Consider the following 20,177-nt stretch of genomic DNA (forward strand, 5'->3'; position numbering starts at 1 on the left):
TCATAGTCCTCTGGCCAAGCAAATGCAACCTAAATTATATTTGAAATCATTTTACAATGCGTGACAATTTTGATTCTTCTACTAGTAACCAGGCTAGCTTGTTACTAGTGAGTGGCAGGTGGCTTTATTTAACATGAATGGGGTCTTTTGGTTAGACTTTCAGAGGAGGGGCCATTTGTCAAGTGCAGCAGCCCTCTTCATCAACGTATTGCCAACAGTTGTCCAGAATCTAGATGTTACACAATGGCTGAGGAATGCCTGTATTGAAATGGAAGGTAACTTGACAAATCAGGGGGAAGGAATTCGTCGATGCATAAATTCAATGAGAAAGAGCTTTTTCTTCCTTGTTTCTTGTCCAAGTCCCCAGTGCTCTGTCCCTCTCCCCACGTAGATTTTGAATTTTGTGGTGGTGCTGAGAGAGTGAAGGTAACAGACATAAAAGAATCATTTGTGCCCTTTTCCCAATCCCACAGATTTCTATTGGCTACAGACCTTGAACATGACACTGCAATTTCCTGGTGCCACACATGAGTAATAAGCAGCTGTTTCTGAAACTGTGGTTTGGAGAAGGCAGCACTAGGTTATTTTTTAACTTAATTGTAATTTTCGATTGGTCTGCAAGAAAGCAAATCAAATAAAGTCTGTTGTCTTAGTCTGCAAGAAAGCCATAGGCCTCAAATTCCAATGCTGACCATCTTGACCAGAATAGAAGAGGGGGGAAAATGTGTGTATCCCTGAGCTGGAAGTTCGACCAGGCAGCTTTCATGGGCTGCTGTCACACAAGAAGCATAAGCATATTTGGTATATTTGTCAGTTAGCTGGATCATGGAGAGTGATAAATTTGACTATTCCTTGAGTTCTAGAAGTACCTGAAATGATAGAGTGAAAAGAATTTGTAGAGAGACTGCAAAAGACAAAGATAGAAAAATCTTGAAGATACCAGCTTGATAGTGCATTTTGTCTTTATCCTACAGTGCAATAAAAGGACACAATTTTAAGTTACAAACAGAAGTGTGCATTCTTTGAACACCAGGTCAGTATGATACCTCTGGAATAGTCATATATGCAACACTCCCAAATTAAGTGAATCAGACTAGGATTTTCCTTAATACAAGAAATTAAGTTTAATGGAAAACAGAAACAAACTCTTTCACCCTATTTTGGACATATGCCTTTTCTCAAAGAGATAAGGCAATTTGGTATACAGAAAAGGTGAGGGAGACTGAGGAGATGGACAAAGAGCTACATGTGTTTTCTGCTAATTACTTTGTCATGATTTTGTTCACATAGAGAGACACTTTGGGGAAAATAACTAAACCAGGGATAACCAAACCTCATCTCAGAGGTCGGTTTCACTAGCATCTACAGCATATCCAAATGACCACCTGGTTAACGGAAACCATCAGCCTTCTAACGCTAAAGATGAATGGCCTTGGGGCTTCCCTGGTGGCGCAGTGGTTGAGAGTCCGCCTGCCGATGCAGGGGACACGGGTTAGTGCCCCGGTCCGGGAGGATCCCACATGCCGCGGAGCGGCTGCGCCCGTGAGCCATGGCCACTGAGCCTGCGCGTCCGGAGCCTGTGCTCCGCAACGGGAGAGGCCACGACAGTTGAGAGGCCCGCGCACCGCAAAAGAAAAAAAAAGATGAATGGCCTTGTGACTTGTGATGGACTGATATAAAGTTATATTAACCTGTGACCAGGAAAAAAAAAGAGTGAAAAAGAGGGGCTCCTTGGGCTTTGGTCTTCTTTGAGGCTGCCATCTTCCTGTTGTTTGTGGTATATGGTCCCAACCTTAAGTCTCCACCAAGATGGCTAGGAAGTAGGAGTGAAAAGCACAATTCTTGAGGGCAGGAGGATATGGTGGGAGGCAAGACACTTGATTTCTTTTTAAGTAATTATCCCAAGATATATCTGCTTTTTAAAAAGAACCCTAGGAGATGTCACACCTGGAGCCTGCTTCTCTTAGTGATGAAACCTCTAGACCAGAAGCCGGAATAGCTTCCCAGTGCTGCTAGTCGTGATATTCAAAGACAAGATTTAAACCTTCCAAATATACCTTTACCCCTTGAAATGTATCAGTATAAAGTTTTTCTTTCTATAATATTAAAGACATGTTTGTCAATTCTAAAATAAACTTATAGAATATTACCTCACTTTTCTGGAGGAAAAACTTCCAGCAGCTTCAGCCCTTTGGAACATGGCCCTGAACCTCAGCTGACAAATAGGAAGAGCAGTTACTCAAGTATAAAGAAGCAGAAAGGGTCTCTGAGTAGCCGAACTGCCACCAAGTCCATGTGTTCTTCGTGCTCCTCCCTAAATCGCACAGCAGAATGATTCAAAATGTTGTGACACAACAGTAGCACAAAGCTATGACTGCTACAGCCAAGGAAAAAGACTGGAAAGCATCCTCGGGCAGTCATCAGGAACTTAGGTGCCTGACGATTTACACTCTCTTAGGTTGCTCCGTATAAAACTGCCATTTTTATAGGTAAAGTCACCATTATACTTTTATAGGTAAAAATCACCATTTTATAGGTGGTATCTCCATTTTTATATTTTCAATCTATAGTTGGACAAGCAAAACAATCACATGTTAAACAATAGCCAAAAAATACAAAGGAACATCAATTTCTATTTATATTAAATTATGTGATGTAAAAATAAATTATATGAAGCACAAGAGATCCATGTCAGGTTAAGTAGCCAGAGATGGCTCTCCAGATCAAGCCAGAATAGATCTAAGCCTTAAAGCCTGGGTGAAATTTAAATAAGTGTTAAGAGAGGAAGTGAAAGAAAAGTAGAGGAAATACATGGGTGAAGGCACAGGAGCAAGAACAAGCATATTCTACACAAGGGAAACTTTCCTCGCAACAGAACATACATATGAAGAAACGGAAAATGAATTTGGATAGATGGTGTGGAATCAGCTTATGGAGACACTCATATACCAGGCAAAATGTAAGCTGCAGTTTTGTCTAGTTCACACTTGTATCAGTAACTGAGAATAGTAACTCAATGTAATTTTCTGACATGAACGAATGAAGAGTTTTTACCAATGATAAAATAAGAATTCAACCAAAGGTTTGAGGGAAGAGATGACACACAATGAAAGTGGTGTCTAAAACTGACTAGTATATATGCTGGATGGATCAAAGGAAAAAGACGATTATCCAGAAATAAAACCGGAAGATTATTTCATTAATCTAGAGAGGGGTGATAAAAGCTTGAGATAGGATGGGAAAAAGACTTACACTAGAGACATTTAAAAGAGAATCAACGTGAACCTTGAAACTTATGCTAAGTGAAAGAAGCCAGTCATAAAAGACCACATATTATTCTATTTACATGAAATATCCAGAGTAGGTAAATCTATAGAGACAGAAAGTAGATTATTGGTTGCCTAGGGCTTGGGGGATGGGTTAGGGAGAAAACACTAGTGACTGCTAATGGGTATGGGGATTTGGGGAAAAGTTGATGAAATGTACACAACTCTGAATAAACTAAAACATGTTCGAGTGTAGACTCTAAATAGGTTAATTACATGTTATGTGAACTATATATCAATAAAGCTGTTATTTAAAAAAGAGAAAGAGAGGGGCTTCCCTGGTGGCACAGTGGTTAAGAATCCACCTGCCAATGCAGGGGACACGGGTTTGAGCCCTGGTCCGGGAAGATCCCACATGCTGCGGAGCAACTAAGCCCGTGCGCCACAACTACTGAGCCTGCACTCTAGAGCCCACGAGCCACAACTACTGAAGCCCACACACCTAGAGCCCGTGCTCCGCAACAAGAGAAGCCACCACAATAAGAGGCCTGCACACCGCAATGAAGAGTAGCCCCTGCTCGCCACAACTAGAGAAAGCCCACGTGCAGCAACGAAGACCCAACCCAGCCAAAAATAAATTAATTAATTTTTACAGATAAATAAATAATTAAATAAAAAGAGAAAGGGAATCAATGGAATGTGGTGCATGACAAGGTGTGTGTTTGATGAAGAAAATGAATCATTCACTGTAGACTCTATATAGTTTGATTTCATTGAAATAACAAGACTGTCCACTAACACCATTATTATTTAATATTGTTTTAGGAGTGCTGCATGATGCAATAAGACATAAAACATGAAAGGAAGGGACCAGATTATTTCCTTCAGAAAACCCAAAAGAATCACCTAAAAATGATAGGCATTCCTGCACATTTAGTAATATAGTATATGAGATGGACACAAATATCAGTATATTCTAATACACCAGCAATAGCTGATAAGAAAAAATATTATACAAAAGTTTAACCTTAAAATAACTTAAATAACAACTGTGAGTGGCTTACATTATGGAGAACAGTATGGAGGTTCCTTAAAAAACTAAAAATAGAATTACCATATGACCCAGCAATCCCACTACTGGGCATATACCTAGAGAAAAACATAATTCAAAAAGACACGTGCACCCCAATGTTCATTGCAGCACTATTTACAATAGCCAGGACATGGAAGCAACCTAAATGCCCATCGACAGATGAATGGATAAAGAAGTTGTGGTACATATATACAATGGAATATTACTCAGCCATAAAAAGGAACGGAATTGAGTCATTTGTTGAGACGTGGATGGATCTAGAGACTGTCATAAAGAGTGAACTAAGTCAGAAAGAGAAAAACAGATATCATGTATTAATGCATATATGTGGAATCTAGAAAAATGGTACAGATGAACTGGTTTGCAGGGCAGAAATAGAGACACAAATGTAGAGAACAAATGTATGGACACCAAGAGGGGTGGTGGGGGTGGGGGTTGTGGGATGAATTGGGAGACTGGGATTGACATGTATACACTAATATGTATAAAATGGATAACTAATAAGAACCTGCTGTATAAAAAATAAATTTAAATTAAAAAAAAAGTCAGTGGCTTATACAAAGGAAAAAAACAAATTTGTATTATTAATAAATGAAGATTTAATAAAATGGAGATAGGGAGACTAAATGTTGTGAAGATATCAATTCCCAAATTAATTTTTAAAAGCTTATTAAAATGTCCAGATAGGAATAAATAAAAATAACTGGCACTATAAATTTGATGAAATATTTCAAAAGCCTTCAAAATGTTCATACCCCTTACACTTTGTACCAAGAAAATCTTCTAGATAAAGAAAAACTTTATGTACAAGATGCCCCCATCTTCTCTTTTAGATCCTAGATGATAACTCTCATGTCTTCCTTAAGGTGTTCTCTTCTCATCCTCAGTTCCTTAAAACAACCTTTACTCATCTGGTTTCCAGACCAGGTGAGTTCTATATCCTGATGTTTTCCCCTAAATGGACTATAGTTTGTTAGTGCCTCTCTTTAAATGTGTCATTAACTTTGGTTGTTTAGAAAAGAGTAAAATAAGTAAAACAAAACTCAGCTTAAAGTATTGTTACTACAATTTATAAATAACCCCATTGGGTATATGATTTGGTAGTGGTTATTTCTTAGAAAGTGTATATCATGTGTTGGTATTAGGAACACATTTTCCTGGGGTTGATTGGAGTTAATGGTCCTTGAGAAAACATAAGTAAAAGGAGGTCTTATCTATGGCTTTTTAAAGGTAATGGGGAGGAGAATAAATTTTAAAATGGTGGAAAATATGCTTGCTTGACTCAAAAAAAAGAAAAAAAGCCAGCATAATTTCTACCCCCTTTATTAAGAAAAAAAAACAACACCCTTATAAAGTAGTAAACCTGGTTCTTCTGTTCCATTTCTGCATCAATACAAAAATAATATACATTGCTTTTAAAAATGCCAAAACAGGGCTTCCCTGGTGGCGCAGTGGTTGAGAGTCCGCCTGCCGATGCAGGGGACACGGGTTCGTGCCCCGGTCTGGGAAGATCCCACATGCCGCGGAGCGGCTGGGCCCGTGAGCCATGGCCGCTGAGCCTGCGCGTCCGGAGCCTGTCCTCCGCAACGGGAGAGGCCACAACAGTGAGAGGCCCGCGTAACGCATAAAAAAAAAAAAAAAAAAAAAAAAAAAAAATGCCAAAACAACCATATACAAGGTGAAAGACGTGCTTTTCCAACTTGTTCCCTTCCCTAGATTTAACCATTATATTCATTTTTAAAACATCATGAGATTATTCAATAGTGATGTTCATAAACCACTTTAGTTTTTATCTCCAGTATTATGTATAGCTTGATTATTTGCAAAATACATTATTAATTTTTTAAAATTTTATTGAAGTATAGTTGATTTATAATGTTGTGTTAATTCAGTTTTACATATATATATTCTTTTTCATTATGGTTTATCACAGGATATTTTTCTCCACACCCTCTCCAGCATTTGTTATTTGTAGACTTCTTAGTGATGGCCATTCTGACTGGTGTAACATGGTCCCTCAATGTAGTTTTGACTTGCATTTCTCTAATAATTAGCCATGATGAGCATCTTTTCATGTGCCTATTGGCCCTCTGTATGTCTTCTTTGGAGAAATGTCTGTTTAGATCTTCTGTCCATTTTTTGATTGGGTTTTGTTTTTGTTTTTTTTGAGTTGTATGAGCTGTTTGTATATTTTGGAAGTTAAGCCCTTGTTGGTCGCATCATTTGCAAATATTTTCTCCCAGTCCATAGGTTGTCTTTTCATTTTGTTTATGGTTTCATTTGTTGTGCAAAAGCTTATAAGTTTGATTAGGTACCACTTGTTTATTTTTGCTTTTATTTCTGTTGCCTTGGGAGACTGACCTAAGAAAACATTGGTACAATTTATGTCAGAGAGTGTTTTTGCCTGTGTTCTCTTCTAGGAGTTTTATGGTGTCATGTTTTATATTTAAGTCTTTAAGTCATTTTGCATTTATTTTTGTGTATGGTGTGAGGGTGTGTTCTAATTTCGTTGATTTGCATGCGGCTGTCCAACTTTCCCAGCACCACTTGCTGAAGAGACTGTCTTTTCCCCATTGTATATTCTTGCCTCCTTTGTTGAAGATTAATTGACCGTAGGTGTGTGGGTTTACTTCTGGGCTCTCTGTTCTGTTCCATTGATCCATATGTTTGTTTTTGTGCCAATACCATGCTGTTTTGAATACTGTAGCTTTGTAGTACCCAAATCCTTTGGGTAGTATTGTCATTTTAACAATATTAATTCTTCCAATCCAAGAGCATGGGATAGCTTTCCATTTCTTTGAATCATCTTCAGTGTCCTTTATTAAGGTTTTGTAGTTCTCAGTATGTAAGTCTTTCACCTCCTAGGTGGGGTTTATTCCTAAGTATTTTATTTTATTTTATTTTTGATGTGACTTTAAAAGGGATTGCTTGTTTACCTTCTCTTTCACATATTTCATTGTTAGTGTAAAGAAATTGCAAAATACATTATTACATTACTTGTAGTCTTTTTTTGTATTATCAGCTATTACTATTTGTTCACCTTGGCCTTCTAATATCTCTTTAAATATGATTTACTGCTCTCAGATGTTATTTTTATGTAAAATTATCATTTTAACTATGATTCACTTGAAAGTATCCATTTCTAGCTCTTTCCAAATTAAATTTAATCTTCGTTTTTTTCTTATATCAAAATCAGCATGTATATGCATGTGCATCAATGAGAAAGAAATAAAGGCAAATTTTATCTTGTTAGTGTATGAACTGCCAAAGTCTTTGAAGCCCGTGCAGTATTAGTTAAGTGAGGAGGGCTCTGATGGACCATTGGCTCCAAACTCACGGATGTTTGCAGGCCAGCAGGTGAGGGGACTGTGGGAGGCAGGCAGACTCAAGACACTGTGGCCTCATGGGGACAAGTGTCAGTTGAAGAGCACGTGCCTCGGCAGGAGCAAGCAGCCTCTACTCACAGCTGGGATCATCATCGTGTTGGAATTCAGGCCTAGTTTTTCCAGATCTAATGATTTTCCAAAAGAAGCCAAAAATCTGGAATTTTATGTGAAACCTTCCAATTATTAAATTGGCTTATTTTTTTTTAAACACTAAAAGATTTTTTTTTAATCTTGAGGCTAAATATAGCACTCAGACTGCCAAATTGCAGCTTCTGTGTATTATTATAATTATCAGCAGCAAGAGAAACCTATTTTCCACATTTGTTACATGTTCTTAGGGGAGATAGAGAAAAAACTACTCTATTAACTCATCAGAAAACAGATATTATTGAATGTACAACATAAAATACTACATTAGTACTTACCCTATATGTTTTCAGTCTATTTTGGGAAATCGACCACACTGCTCTTATACCGCACGATAACTGTCAAGTTAGTCTGTGAAAGTAGGGTTCCCCATTTGTTGGTCCTCAGTCCTCTACAACACACTACAAAAAAAAATAGGAATACGAAAGAAATTTCAACATCTTCATTTTCCAACCTCCAGTGGTTTAAGCCAGAGAGTTCTTTTGGAGTGAAAATACTATGTCTTTTCTTTCTCAGAGTTGCTGAGAAATTATAATTAGAGGTTTTCCTGTTGTGTAAAGGAAAGGAATTCCTCCTGCATCTGCAAGACTTCTCAACAAATTTGCTTCTTCCCTGTTCCATTTCTCTTTCTGCAGGTGATAGAGGGAAAGCTGGCTCCGTTCTTGGGCAAGGTCATTAAATTTGCCGCCTCACATGTGTACAGCTGCAGTCTTTGTAGCCAGAAGGGGTTCATCTGTGAAATCTGTAACAATGGAGAGATCCTCTACCCTTTTGAGGATATTTCAACAAGCAGGTACACAATCTCTTGTCTTATAAAAGTATACCTGAATATGTCACATGCAGTGTTATTGGGCCAGAGCTGGCCAGCTTTTAGTTGAGTACTGTATCTGTCTCGTCCTCTGTATCAGATTTCCCTTATTCCTGGAGATCATTTTTAACCCTTTGGTTTCCTATATTTATTTCCAACTCATCTTGCTACCTTTATCCAGAATGAGGTAACAAAGTTGCATAGCCTAGCTCTGCATTATTAGGTAACAAAGAATGTTCAGATTCATTTTTAGAATGAAGATGGGGAAGGAAGAATCCTCACAACCATCCCAGGTCAAGTGATAGGCAATGGAAATCACAGTCGCAGAGGAAGACCAAAACTGGATTGGCCACTAGGAAGAAAACCAGAGGACACTGATGAACAGCCCTCTGGCTCACCACAAGTTCTTCTGCATAAATGCACTGCAGTGTAGTGATGAAAGTTTTAGGACCCAAAGGAGAGAAAAGTGGGATTTTCATGGGATAATCATGTGGGATTATTTTTCTAACCAAAGTAATATTTGGGTATCGTCACTTCCATTGATTGATGGACGATTTTTTCCCCAGCCTAAGAGCGGGGTTTTTCCTGTCACTTTTACTGAGTCATAAAATGATGCATATCACATTTCCTTTCATCCCAAAAGCATAACAGAAATATACATTGTATGTATGTGCACTGGCTTCTTTGGGCACGAATGTCACGGCTCATTTCCCACCCTGCTGGGCTCACTTACTCTGTGGTTCAGAATAGAAGGTGAGGCACATAGCAAGGGAGGGTTGAAGTGTGTGTAGTAGAGCTAAGATATTAAGAGTTGACTCAGCCCTTCTGGCCTCTTCTTAAATGCAGAGGCTATTTGTAAACATCCAGGCCCCACACACAGAAAGACAAGACACATAAACACAAGACCCACACACACACACATGCACACACTCCAGCCTCCAGTTTCCTGAGTACAGGTATTTAGCTAATAATCTAAAGATTATATACTTCTTAAAAATGTATACCACACAAAAACTTGTATACAAATGCTCGTAGCAACAGTATTGATAATAACCAAAAACTAGAAACAATATAAATGCCTATCAGCTGATTACTGGATAAACAAAATGTGACATATTCCACAGTGGAATACTACACAATCTCTTGTCTTATAAAAGTACACCTGAATATGTCACATGCATACTATGCATATGTCACATGGAATACTATTCAGCCTAAAAAGGAATGAAGTATATGCTGCAACGTGGATGAACCTTGAAAACATTATGCTGAGTGCAAGAAACCAGACACAAAAGGCCACATATGTTCCATTTATAGGAAGTGTTCCAAATAGGCAAATCCATAGAGACAGAAAGTAGATTAGTAGTTGCCTAGAGCTTGGTGAAAGGGTAAAAAGGGAGTAACTACTAATGGGTATGGATTTCTTTTGGGAGTGATGAAAATGTTCTAGAATTAGATAATGGTGATGGTTACACAGTCTTGTGAATACAATAAAAAGCAGTGAATTTTATGCTTTAAAAGAGTGAATTATACTGCAATAAAAATATTTAATAAAAATTAAATTTAAAAAATGCTTCCAACTGAATAAACCATATATTCTGGGCCATAAAAGAAGTCTCAGTAAATTTAAAAAGATTGAAACCATACCAAATATGTTCTCTGACACATGGAATTAAGATATCCAGTAGAAAAATAAAATCTGGGAAACCCCAAAATATTTGGAAATTAAATAATACACTCTAAAAACTCATGGGTCAAAGAAGAAATCCACCACAAGAGAAATTTTAAAAATATTTGTAAATGAATGAAAATGAAATACAAAATATCAAAATGTATGGAATGCAGCTAAAGTAGTGCTCTGAGTGAAATTTATAGCTATAAACACCTATATCAGAAAAGAAGAAAGAAGTTCTCAAATTAATAATCTAAAATTCCACTTTAAGAAACGAGATAATGAAGAGCAAAATAAATCCAAAGCAAGCAGGAGGAAGGAAAGGATAAAGATTAGAGCAGATATCAATGAAGTAAAAAACAGAAAAGCAGTAGATTGATGAAACCACAAATTAGTTCTTTGAAAAGATCAACAGGGACTTCCCTGGTGGTCCAGTGGTTAAGAATCCGCCTTCCAATGCAGGGGATGCGGGTTCGATCCCTGGTCGGGGGACTAACATCCCACACGCCACAGGGCAACTAAGCCTGTGCACCACAACTACTGAACACATGAGCCATAACTAGTGAGCCCACATGCCGAAACTGCAGAGCCCACGCACTCTGGAGCCTGTGAGCCACAACTACAGAGCCCACGCACTCTGGCTCCCATGTACCACAACAAAAGATCCCGTGTGCTGCAACTAAGACCCAACTCAGCCAAAAATAAATAAATATTTTTTAAAAATATATCAACAAACTTGATAGCCCTTTAGGTAAGCTGACCAAGAAATTAAGAGGGAAGACATGGATTCCCAAAATCAGGAATGAAAAAGCGTACAGCAATTTAAAAAATTTTAAAGAGATAGTATAAACAACTTCATGCCAACAAGTTAGACAACTTAGATAAAATGGATAAATTTCTGGAAAGACAAATTACCAAGACTGACTCAAGAAGAAATAGAAATATGAATAGACCTACAAGAAATTGAAATAGTAATCTTAAATTACTTTAAATCTTCCCATGAAACAGTTGGATGGCTTCACTGGTGAATTTTCTTGAATATTTAAAGAAATAATACCATCCTTTACACAGTGATAAAGAGGGGCATTACCTAATGATAATGGGGTCGATTCTTCAAAAAGACATAACAATCCTTAGTGTGTATGAACAAAGAGTCAAAATACATCAGACAAAAACTGATATAACTACATGGAGAAACAGATGAATCCACTGTTCTATTTATATATATATATACACTATTATAGTTACAGACTTCACCACCACTCTATCAGTAACTGATAGATCCAGTAGGCAGAAAATCAGTGAGCGTATAGTTAAACTGAAAAGCACTATCAACCAAGTGAATCTAATTGACATCCATGTCAATTCATGTGGTTCATCCAACAACAACAGAATTTGCATTCTTCTCAAGTTCACATGGAATATTTACCAAGAGAGACCATATTCTGGGCCATAAAACACATCTGGACAAATTTTAAAGAATAAAAATTATGCAAAGTATGTTCTCAGACCATAATGAAATTAAACTAGTATTTCATAACAGAAAGGTACCTGGAAAATACCTACATATTAGAAGATTAACAGTATACCTTCAGAGACAGCAGAAGCAAGAAGAACTACAATCCTGCAGCCTGTGGAATGAAAACCACATTCACAGAAAGAAAGACAAAATGAAAAGGCAGAGGACTATGTACCAGATGAAGGAACAAGGTAAAACCTGAGAAAAACAACTAAATGAAGTGAAGATAAGCAACCTTCCAGAAAAGGAATTCAGAATAATGATAGTGAAGAGGATCCAGGACCTCAGAAAAAGAATGGAGGCAAAGATCGAGAAGATGCAAGAAATGTTTAACAAAGACCTAGAAGAATTAAAGAACAAACAAACAATAAAATAACTGAAATAAAAAATACACTAGAAGGAATCAATAGCAGAATAACTGAGGCAGTAGAACGGATAAGTGACCTGGAAGACAGAATGGTGGAATTCACTGCTGCAGAACAGAATAAAGAAAAAAGAATGAAAAGAAATGAAGACAGCCTAAGAGACCTCTGGGACAACATTAAATAAACCAATATTCACATTGTATGGGTCCCAGAAGGAAAAGAGAGAGAGAAAGAACCCCAGAAAATACTTGAAGAGATTATAGTCAAAAACTTCCCTAACATGGGAAAGGAAATAGCCACCCAAGCCTAGGAAGTGCAGAGAGTCACAGGCAGGATAAAGCCAAGGAGAAACACGCTGAGACACATAGTGATCAAATTGACAGAAGTTAAAGACAAAGAAAAATTATTAAAAGCAACAAGGGAAAAATGAGAAATAACATACAAGGGAACTCCCATAAGGTTAACAGCTGATTTCTCAGCAGAAACTCTACAAGCCAGAAGGGAGTGGCACGATATATTTAAAGTGATGAAAAGGAAGAACCTACGACCAAGTTTACTCTACCCAGCAAGCATCTCATTCACATTTGACAGAGAAATCAAAAGCTTTACAGACAAGCAAAAGCTAAGAGAATTCAGCACCACCAAACCAGCTCTACAACAAATGCTAAAGGAACTTCTCTAAGTGGGAAACACAAGACAAGGACCTACAAAAACAAACCCAAAACAATTAAGAAAATGATAATAGGAACATACATATTGACAATTACCTTAAATGTGAATGGATTAAATGCTCCAAGCAAAAGACAGAGGCTTGCTGAATGGATACAAAAACAAGACCCATATATATGCTATCTACAAGAGACTCACTTCAGACCTAGGATCACATACAGACTGAAAGTGAGGGGATTGAAAAAGATATTCCATGCAAATGGAAATGAAAACAAAGCTGGAGTAGCAATACTCATATCAGTTAAAATAGACTTTAAAATAAAGAATGTTACAAGAGACAAGGAAGGACACTACATAATGATCAAGGGATCAATCCAAGAAGAACATATAACCATTATAAACATATACGCACCCAACATAGGAGCACCTCAATACATAAGGCAAGTCCTGACAGCCATAAAAGGGGAAATCAACAGTAACACAATAATAGTAAGGAACTTTAACACCCACTTTCACCAATGGACAGATCATCCAAAATGAAAATAAATAAGGAAACACAAGCTTTAAATGACACAATAATCCAGATAGATTTAATTGATATTTATAGGACATTCCATCCGAAAACAGCAGATTACACTTTCTTCTCGAGTGCACAGGGAACATTCTCCAGGATAGGTCACATCCTGGGTCACAGATCAAGCCTCCGTAAATTTAAGAAAACTGAAATCATATCAAGCATCTTTTCTGACAACAACACTATGAAATTAGAAATAAATTACAGGGAAAAATACATAAAAAACACAAACACATGGAGGTTAAACAATATGTTACTAAATAAACAGGAGATCACTGAAGAATTCAAAGAGGAAATCAAAAAATGCCTAGAGACAAATGACAACAAAAACACAACGATCCAAAACCTATGGGATGCAGCAAAAGCAGTTCTAATAGGGAAGTTCATAGCAATTCAAGCTCTCTTCAAGAAACCAGAAAAATCTCAAATAAACAATCTAACCTTACACCTAAAGGAACTAGAGAAAGAAGAACAAACAAAACCCAAAGTTAGTAGAAGGAAAGAAATCATAAAGATCAGAGCAGAAATAAATGAAATAGAAACAAAGAAAACAATAGCAAAGATCAATAAAACTAAAGGCTGGTTCTTTGAGAAAATAAACAAAATTGATAAACCTTTAGCCAGACTCATCAATAAAAAGAGAGGACTCAAATCAATAAAATTAGAAATGAAAAAGGAGAAGTTACTGTGGACACTGCAGAAATATAAAGCATCATAAGAGACTAGTACAAGCAACTCTATGCCAATAAAATGGGCAACCTGGAAGAACTGGACAAATTCTTAGAAAGGTATAACCTTCCAGGACTGAACCAGGAAGAAATAGAAAATATGAGCAGACCAATCACAAGTAATGAAATTGAAACCGTGATTAAAAATCTTCCAACAAACAAAAGCCCAGGACCAGATGGCTTCACAGGTGAATTCTATCAAACATTTAGAGAAGAGCTAACACCCATCCTTCTCAAACTCTTCCAAAAAATTGCAGAGCAAGGAACACTCCCAAACTCATTCTATGAGGCCACCATCACCCTGATACCAATACCAGACAAAGATACTACAAAAAAAGAAAATTACAGACCAATATCACTGATGAATATAGATGCAAAAATTCTCAACAAAATACTAGCAAACAGAATCCAACAACACATTAAAAGGATCGTACACCATGATCAAGTGGAATTGATTCCAGGGATGCAAGGATTCTTTAATATATACAAATCAATCAATGTGATACACCATATTAACAAATTGAAGAATAAAAACCATATGATCATCTCAATAGATGCAGAAAAAGCTTCTGACAAAATTCAACACCGATTTATGATAAAAACTCTCCAGAAAGTGGGCATAGAGGGAACCTACCTCAACATAATAAAAGCCATATACAACAAACCCACAGCAAACGTCATTCTCAATGGTGAAAAACTGAAAGCATTTCCTCTAAGATCAGGAACAAGACAAGGATGTCCACCCTCGCCACTCTTATTCAACATAGTTTTGGAAGTCCTAGCCATGGCAATCAGAGAAGAAAAAGAAATAAAAGGAATACAAATTGGAAAAGAAGAAGTAAAACTGTCACTGTTTTCAGATGATGTGATACTATACATAGGTAATCCTAAAGATACCACCAGAAAACTACCAGAGCTAATCAATGAATTTGGTAAAGCTGCAAGGTACAAAATTAATGCTCAGAAATCTCTTGCATTCCTATACACTAAGAACAAAAGATCAGAAAGAGAAATTAAGGAAACAATCCCATTCACCATTGCAACAAAAAGAATAAAATACCTAGGAATAAACCTACCTAAGGAGGTAAAAGACCTGTATTCAGAAAACTACAAGACACTGATGAAAGAAATTAAAGATGATACAAACAGATGGAGAGATATACCATGTTCTTGGATTGGAAGAATCAATATTGTGAAAATGACTATACTACCCAAATCAATCTACAGGTTCAGTGCAATCCGTATCAAATTACCAATGGCATTCTTTACAGAACTAGAAAAAAAAAATTTTAATTTGTATGGAGACACAAAAGACTCCGAATAGCCAAAGCAATCTTGAGGGGAAAATACAGAGCTGGGGGAATCAGACTCCCTGACTTCAGACTATACTACAAAGCTACAGTAATCAAGACAATATGGTACTGGCACAAAAACAGAAATATAGATCAATGGAACAGGATAGAAAACCCAGAGATAAACCCACGCACCTATGGTCAACTAGTCTATGACAGAGGAGGCAAGGATATACAATGGAGAAAAAGACAACCTCTTCAATAAGTGGTGCTGGGAAAACTGGACAGCTACATGTAAAAGAATGAAATTAGAACACTCCCTAACACCATACACAAAAATAAACTCAAAATGGATTAAAGACCTAAATGTAAGACCAGACACTATAAAACTCTTAGTGGAAAACAGAGGAAGAACACTCTTTGACATAAATGACAGCAAGATCTTTTTTGACCCACCTCCTAGAATAATGGATATAAAAACCAAAATAAACAAATGGGGCCTAATGAAATTCAAAAGCTTTTGCACAGCAAAGGAAACCATAAAGAAGATGAAAAGACAACCCTCAGAATGGGAGAAAATATTTGCAAACGAATCAAAAGACAAAGGATTAATCTCCAAAATATATAAATAGTTCATACAGCTCAGTATTAAGAAAACAAACAACCCAATCCAAAAATGGGCAGAAGACCTAAATTGACATTTTTCCAAAGAAGTCATACAGGTGGCCAAGAGGCATATAAAAAGCTGCTCAACCTCACTAATTATTAGAGAAATGCAAATCAAAACTCTAGTGAGGTATCACCTCACACTGGTCAGAATGGGCATCATCAGAAAATCTACAAATAAGAAATGCTGGAGAGGATGTGAAGAAAAGGGAACCCTCCTGCACTGTTAGTGAGAATGTAAATTGATACAGCCACTATGGAGAACAGTATGGAGGTTCCTTAAAAAACTAAAAATAGAATTACCATATGACCCAGCAATCCCACTACTGGGCATATACCCAGAGAAAAACATAATTCAAAAAGACACATGCCCGCCAATGTTCATTGAAGCAGTATTTACAATAGCCAGGTCACGGAAGCAACCTAAATCCCCATCGACAGATGAATGGATAAAGAAGATGTGGTACATATATACAATGGAATATTACTCAGCCATAAAAAGGAATGAAATTGGGTCATTTGTAGAGACGTGGATGGACCTAGAGACTGTCATACAGAGTGAAGTAAGTCAGAAAGTGAAAAACAGATATCGTGTATTAACACATATATGTGGAATCTAGAAAAATGGTACAGATGAACCAGTTTGCAAGGGAGAAATAGACGCAGATGTAGAGAACAAACGTATGGACACTAAGGGGGGAAAGCAGGGGGCCAGGGCGGGAAGCGGGTGTTGGGATGAATTGGGAGATTGGGCTGAGATATATACACTAATATGTATAAAGTAGATAACTAATAAGAACCTGCTGTGTTAAAAATAGAATAAAGTAAAAATTTTTTTTAAAAACCCAATATACCTTCAAGTAACAGATGAGTTTATAACTTTACATTCACATAAAAACCTGCACATGGGTATTTATAGCAGCTTTATTCCTCATCACCCAAAACTGGAAACAACCAAGTTGTCCTTTAATAGGTGGATGGATAAATGAACTGTGGTATAGGCATACAGTGCAGTGTTATCCAGGGATAAAAGAAATGAGCTATTATGCCACAAACGGACATGGAGGAAAATTAAATGCCTATAATTGAGTGAAAGAAGCCAATCTGAAAAGGCTACGTACTATATGATTCCAAATCTGTGACGTTCTGAAAAAGGCAAAACTATACAGATGGTAAGAAAATCACTGATTACCAGGGGTTTGAGAGGGGGTAGGGAGGGACGAATAGGTGAAGCACAGGAAATTTTTTGGGCAGTGAGATTATTCTATATGATTCTGTGATAGTGTACACATGACATCATACATTTGTCAAAACTCACAGAGCTGTACAACACAGAATGAACCTTTATTTAAACTGCAGACTTCAGTTAATAATATGTCAATATTGGTTCATTAATTGTAACTGACATACCACACTAATGCAAGATGTTGATAATACGGAAAACTCAGGGAGAGGCGGTACTAATACAGGAACTCTGTATTCTGTAAATCTAAAACTGTCCTAAAAAATAAAATCTATTAAAATAAAACAATTCATTTAGCTGAACATTTGACCCAAAGATCAAGGCTGAAAATTTTTCATAAACTTTATTAGAACGATTTTAGATTTACAGAAAAATCACAAAGATAGTACAGAGAGTTCCTTTATACCTCACACCCAGTTATGTTAGTATGGTACATTTGTTACAATTCATGAACCAATATTGATACATTATTATTAGCCAAAGTCCATAGTTTTTTTTCCAGTTTCCTTAGTTTTTACCTAGTGTCCTTTTCTGTTCCAGAATATCACCTTACATTTAATTGTCACATCACCCTAGGCTCCTTGGCGGTGACAGTTTCTCAGGCTTTGTTTTTATGACTTTGACAGTTTCGAGGGGTACTGGTCAGGTATTTTGTAGAATCCCTCTATTGGGATATACTTGTTGTTTTTCTTATGATTACACTGGGTTCTGTGGGTCTGGGAGGAAGAACACAGCAGCAGTGTCATTTTCATCATATCATATCATGGGTATGTACTATGAACGTGACTGATCACTGTAGTCTTTGTGTCAAGTGTCTCCACTTTAAAGTTACTCTTCTTTCTGCCACCCACTCCATCCCCTTTCCATACTTTCCTTCTGGAAGGAAGTCAGTACGTTCAGCCTACACTTAAGCAGTGGGGAGTTATACCCCATCCCTTTGTGAGTGCAGTATGTACAAAATTATTTGGAATTCTTCTGCATAAGAGATTTGTTTCTTCCCCATTTATTTATTTCTTCAATTATTTACTCATGTCAATATGGACTCATGCATATTTATTTTATACTTTGGGTTATAATCCAATACCACTTTATTTTGTTACTCAAACTGTTCTGGTTTTAGCCATTTAATAACTCTTTCAGTTGGCTTCTGTGTCCCTTTGGCATATCCCAGTGATTATGGGGTTTTTGGTTTTGAGCATTTCCTTACTTTCTGGCACTGTCAGTTGCTCCAGGCTAATCTTATATAATTCCTGCCCTAATCCTAGAAGCAGCCGTTTCTCCAAGGAGCCCTGGTTCCTTTTCATAGAGAATATTAGAAGCGAAGATCAGGGTGCTGGGATGCACACATTTTTAAAGCCCTCAGTCCCAGGACTTGTCCCTTGCAGGGACAGAGGTACTCCCCTCTCACTGCACATCGGAATCTCCTGTGAGACCTGGCTTCTTTAAATCCCCAGAATCTGTATCTTCAAAGACTCCCCATGTGATTCTAAGTCACATTCAGAAGGAAAAGATCCCTCCTGTAAGATGTCTGTGGTCATGATCAGAGGTGCTGGATTCTCACAAGCAAAACGACCACATTAGCACATCTATGGGCTCATAGGGCCTTTACCCAGTAGGAAAGAATACATAGCTAGTTAGAATGCTCTGTTTCTCCCTTGGTCAGATGCAGTTCTCAAAGCTTGCACAAATGTCTGAGTCCGAAGGAGCTCTGACCTGCCTTCCTGGAATTCCAGGTGGATAATACTTTCCAGGAGCCTGTTGCGCTTTCCCATCGTGTTCAGTTTCCAGTTAAACACTGGGAGTGGCTTTACACATCAATGGAAAAGAACAAAAAGAAACACTAATAAAAGATTTACTGAAGGAAAACTTTAATCAGAAATAGAGTTGCAGATTTAAAACATATCTATAAAGATGTACTGAATAAACAAATGTGGGTAAATAAAAGTAAGTTTGAATTGTGGGATAAATTTTTAAATCTATGCATAATTGAAATCTTTATGGATGAAGTAATGATGCATTGGATTTACTTCAGAATAATCTGATGGTGGGAGAAAGGCGATAAATATAGGTGAAAGAGATAGATAATTGTTGAAGCTAGGTGCTCGGTACACAGGGGTTTATTATACTATCCTCTCTACTTCTGAATATGTTTGAAATTTTCCATAATAAAATACGTTTTAAAACTCTGTATGTGAAAATCCTAGAAATTTAGTATTTAGTGAATTTGTTACCACATCCTTGACCATCTTGCTAAATTCAGCACCTCTGCACCCTCCGAACTATATTTAATGTCCTTTCAGATCCAAATATCATGTGAATAGCATAATTACAATTCAGTAAAGAACATTCCACAAGCATTAGAACTATTCTTTCTTTCAATAAATGATTCATTGAACATATTATGTTTGTGCACTGGGCTGGGTTCTAGAGACACACAGTGAACCCGGCATGCTCCTTGCTCGCAAATAGTTGAGAGTCTCTAGTAAGAGACAGGCAAGCCAGTAGGCAGTTGTGTTAACATGTGGGAGGAGCCACAGTAGAGGGAGTGGACCTGGGGCTCCAAGAAGGGGAATGACGTATATTGTGGGTAGAAAGATGTTCCACAATTTCTAAACATATGATAGAACTCCATGTTGAGCTCTAAAGCACCGATTTATGCACTTCAATATTAGAATACACTCGGTTTTAACATGCTTATTTGATTATGACTACATATCAAACATTGGTCAACTCTTGAGACTTTCTTTTC

General features: G+C 37.2%; 1 protein-coding gene across 6 annotated transcripts in view; it reads left to right on the plus strand.

The window, feature by feature from the left end:
* The window catches only part of PLEKHM3 (pleckstrin homology domain containing M3), a 190,089-nt gene that overhangs the window by 144,777 nt on the left and 25,135 nt on the right, over positions 1-20,177 (plus strand). For 3 of the 6 annotated variants that reach the window (XM_032636960.1, XM_032636953.1, XM_032636955.1), the window contains one exon: positions 8,528-8,685. The exons of 1 other annotated variant lie outside the window; for it this stretch is intronic. In XM_032636960.1, the coding sequence (XP_032492851.1) occupies positions 8,528-8,685 (158 nt within the window). Of the gene's footprint in view, positions 1-8,527; positions 8,686-8,941; positions 10,742-20,177 lie in introns of those variants that run through there. 2 more of the 6 variants (XM_032636956.1, XM_032636958.1) reach the window with 2 other exon arrangements.

This window comes from Phocoena sinus, chromosome 7 (genome assembly GCF_008692025.1).
Source record: "Phocoena sinus isolate mPhoSin1 chromosome 7, mPhoSin1.pri, whole genome shotgun sequence".
Classification (NCBI taxonomy): Eukaryota; Metazoa; Chordata; class Mammalia; order Artiodactyla; family Phocoenidae; genus Phocoena; species Phocoena sinus.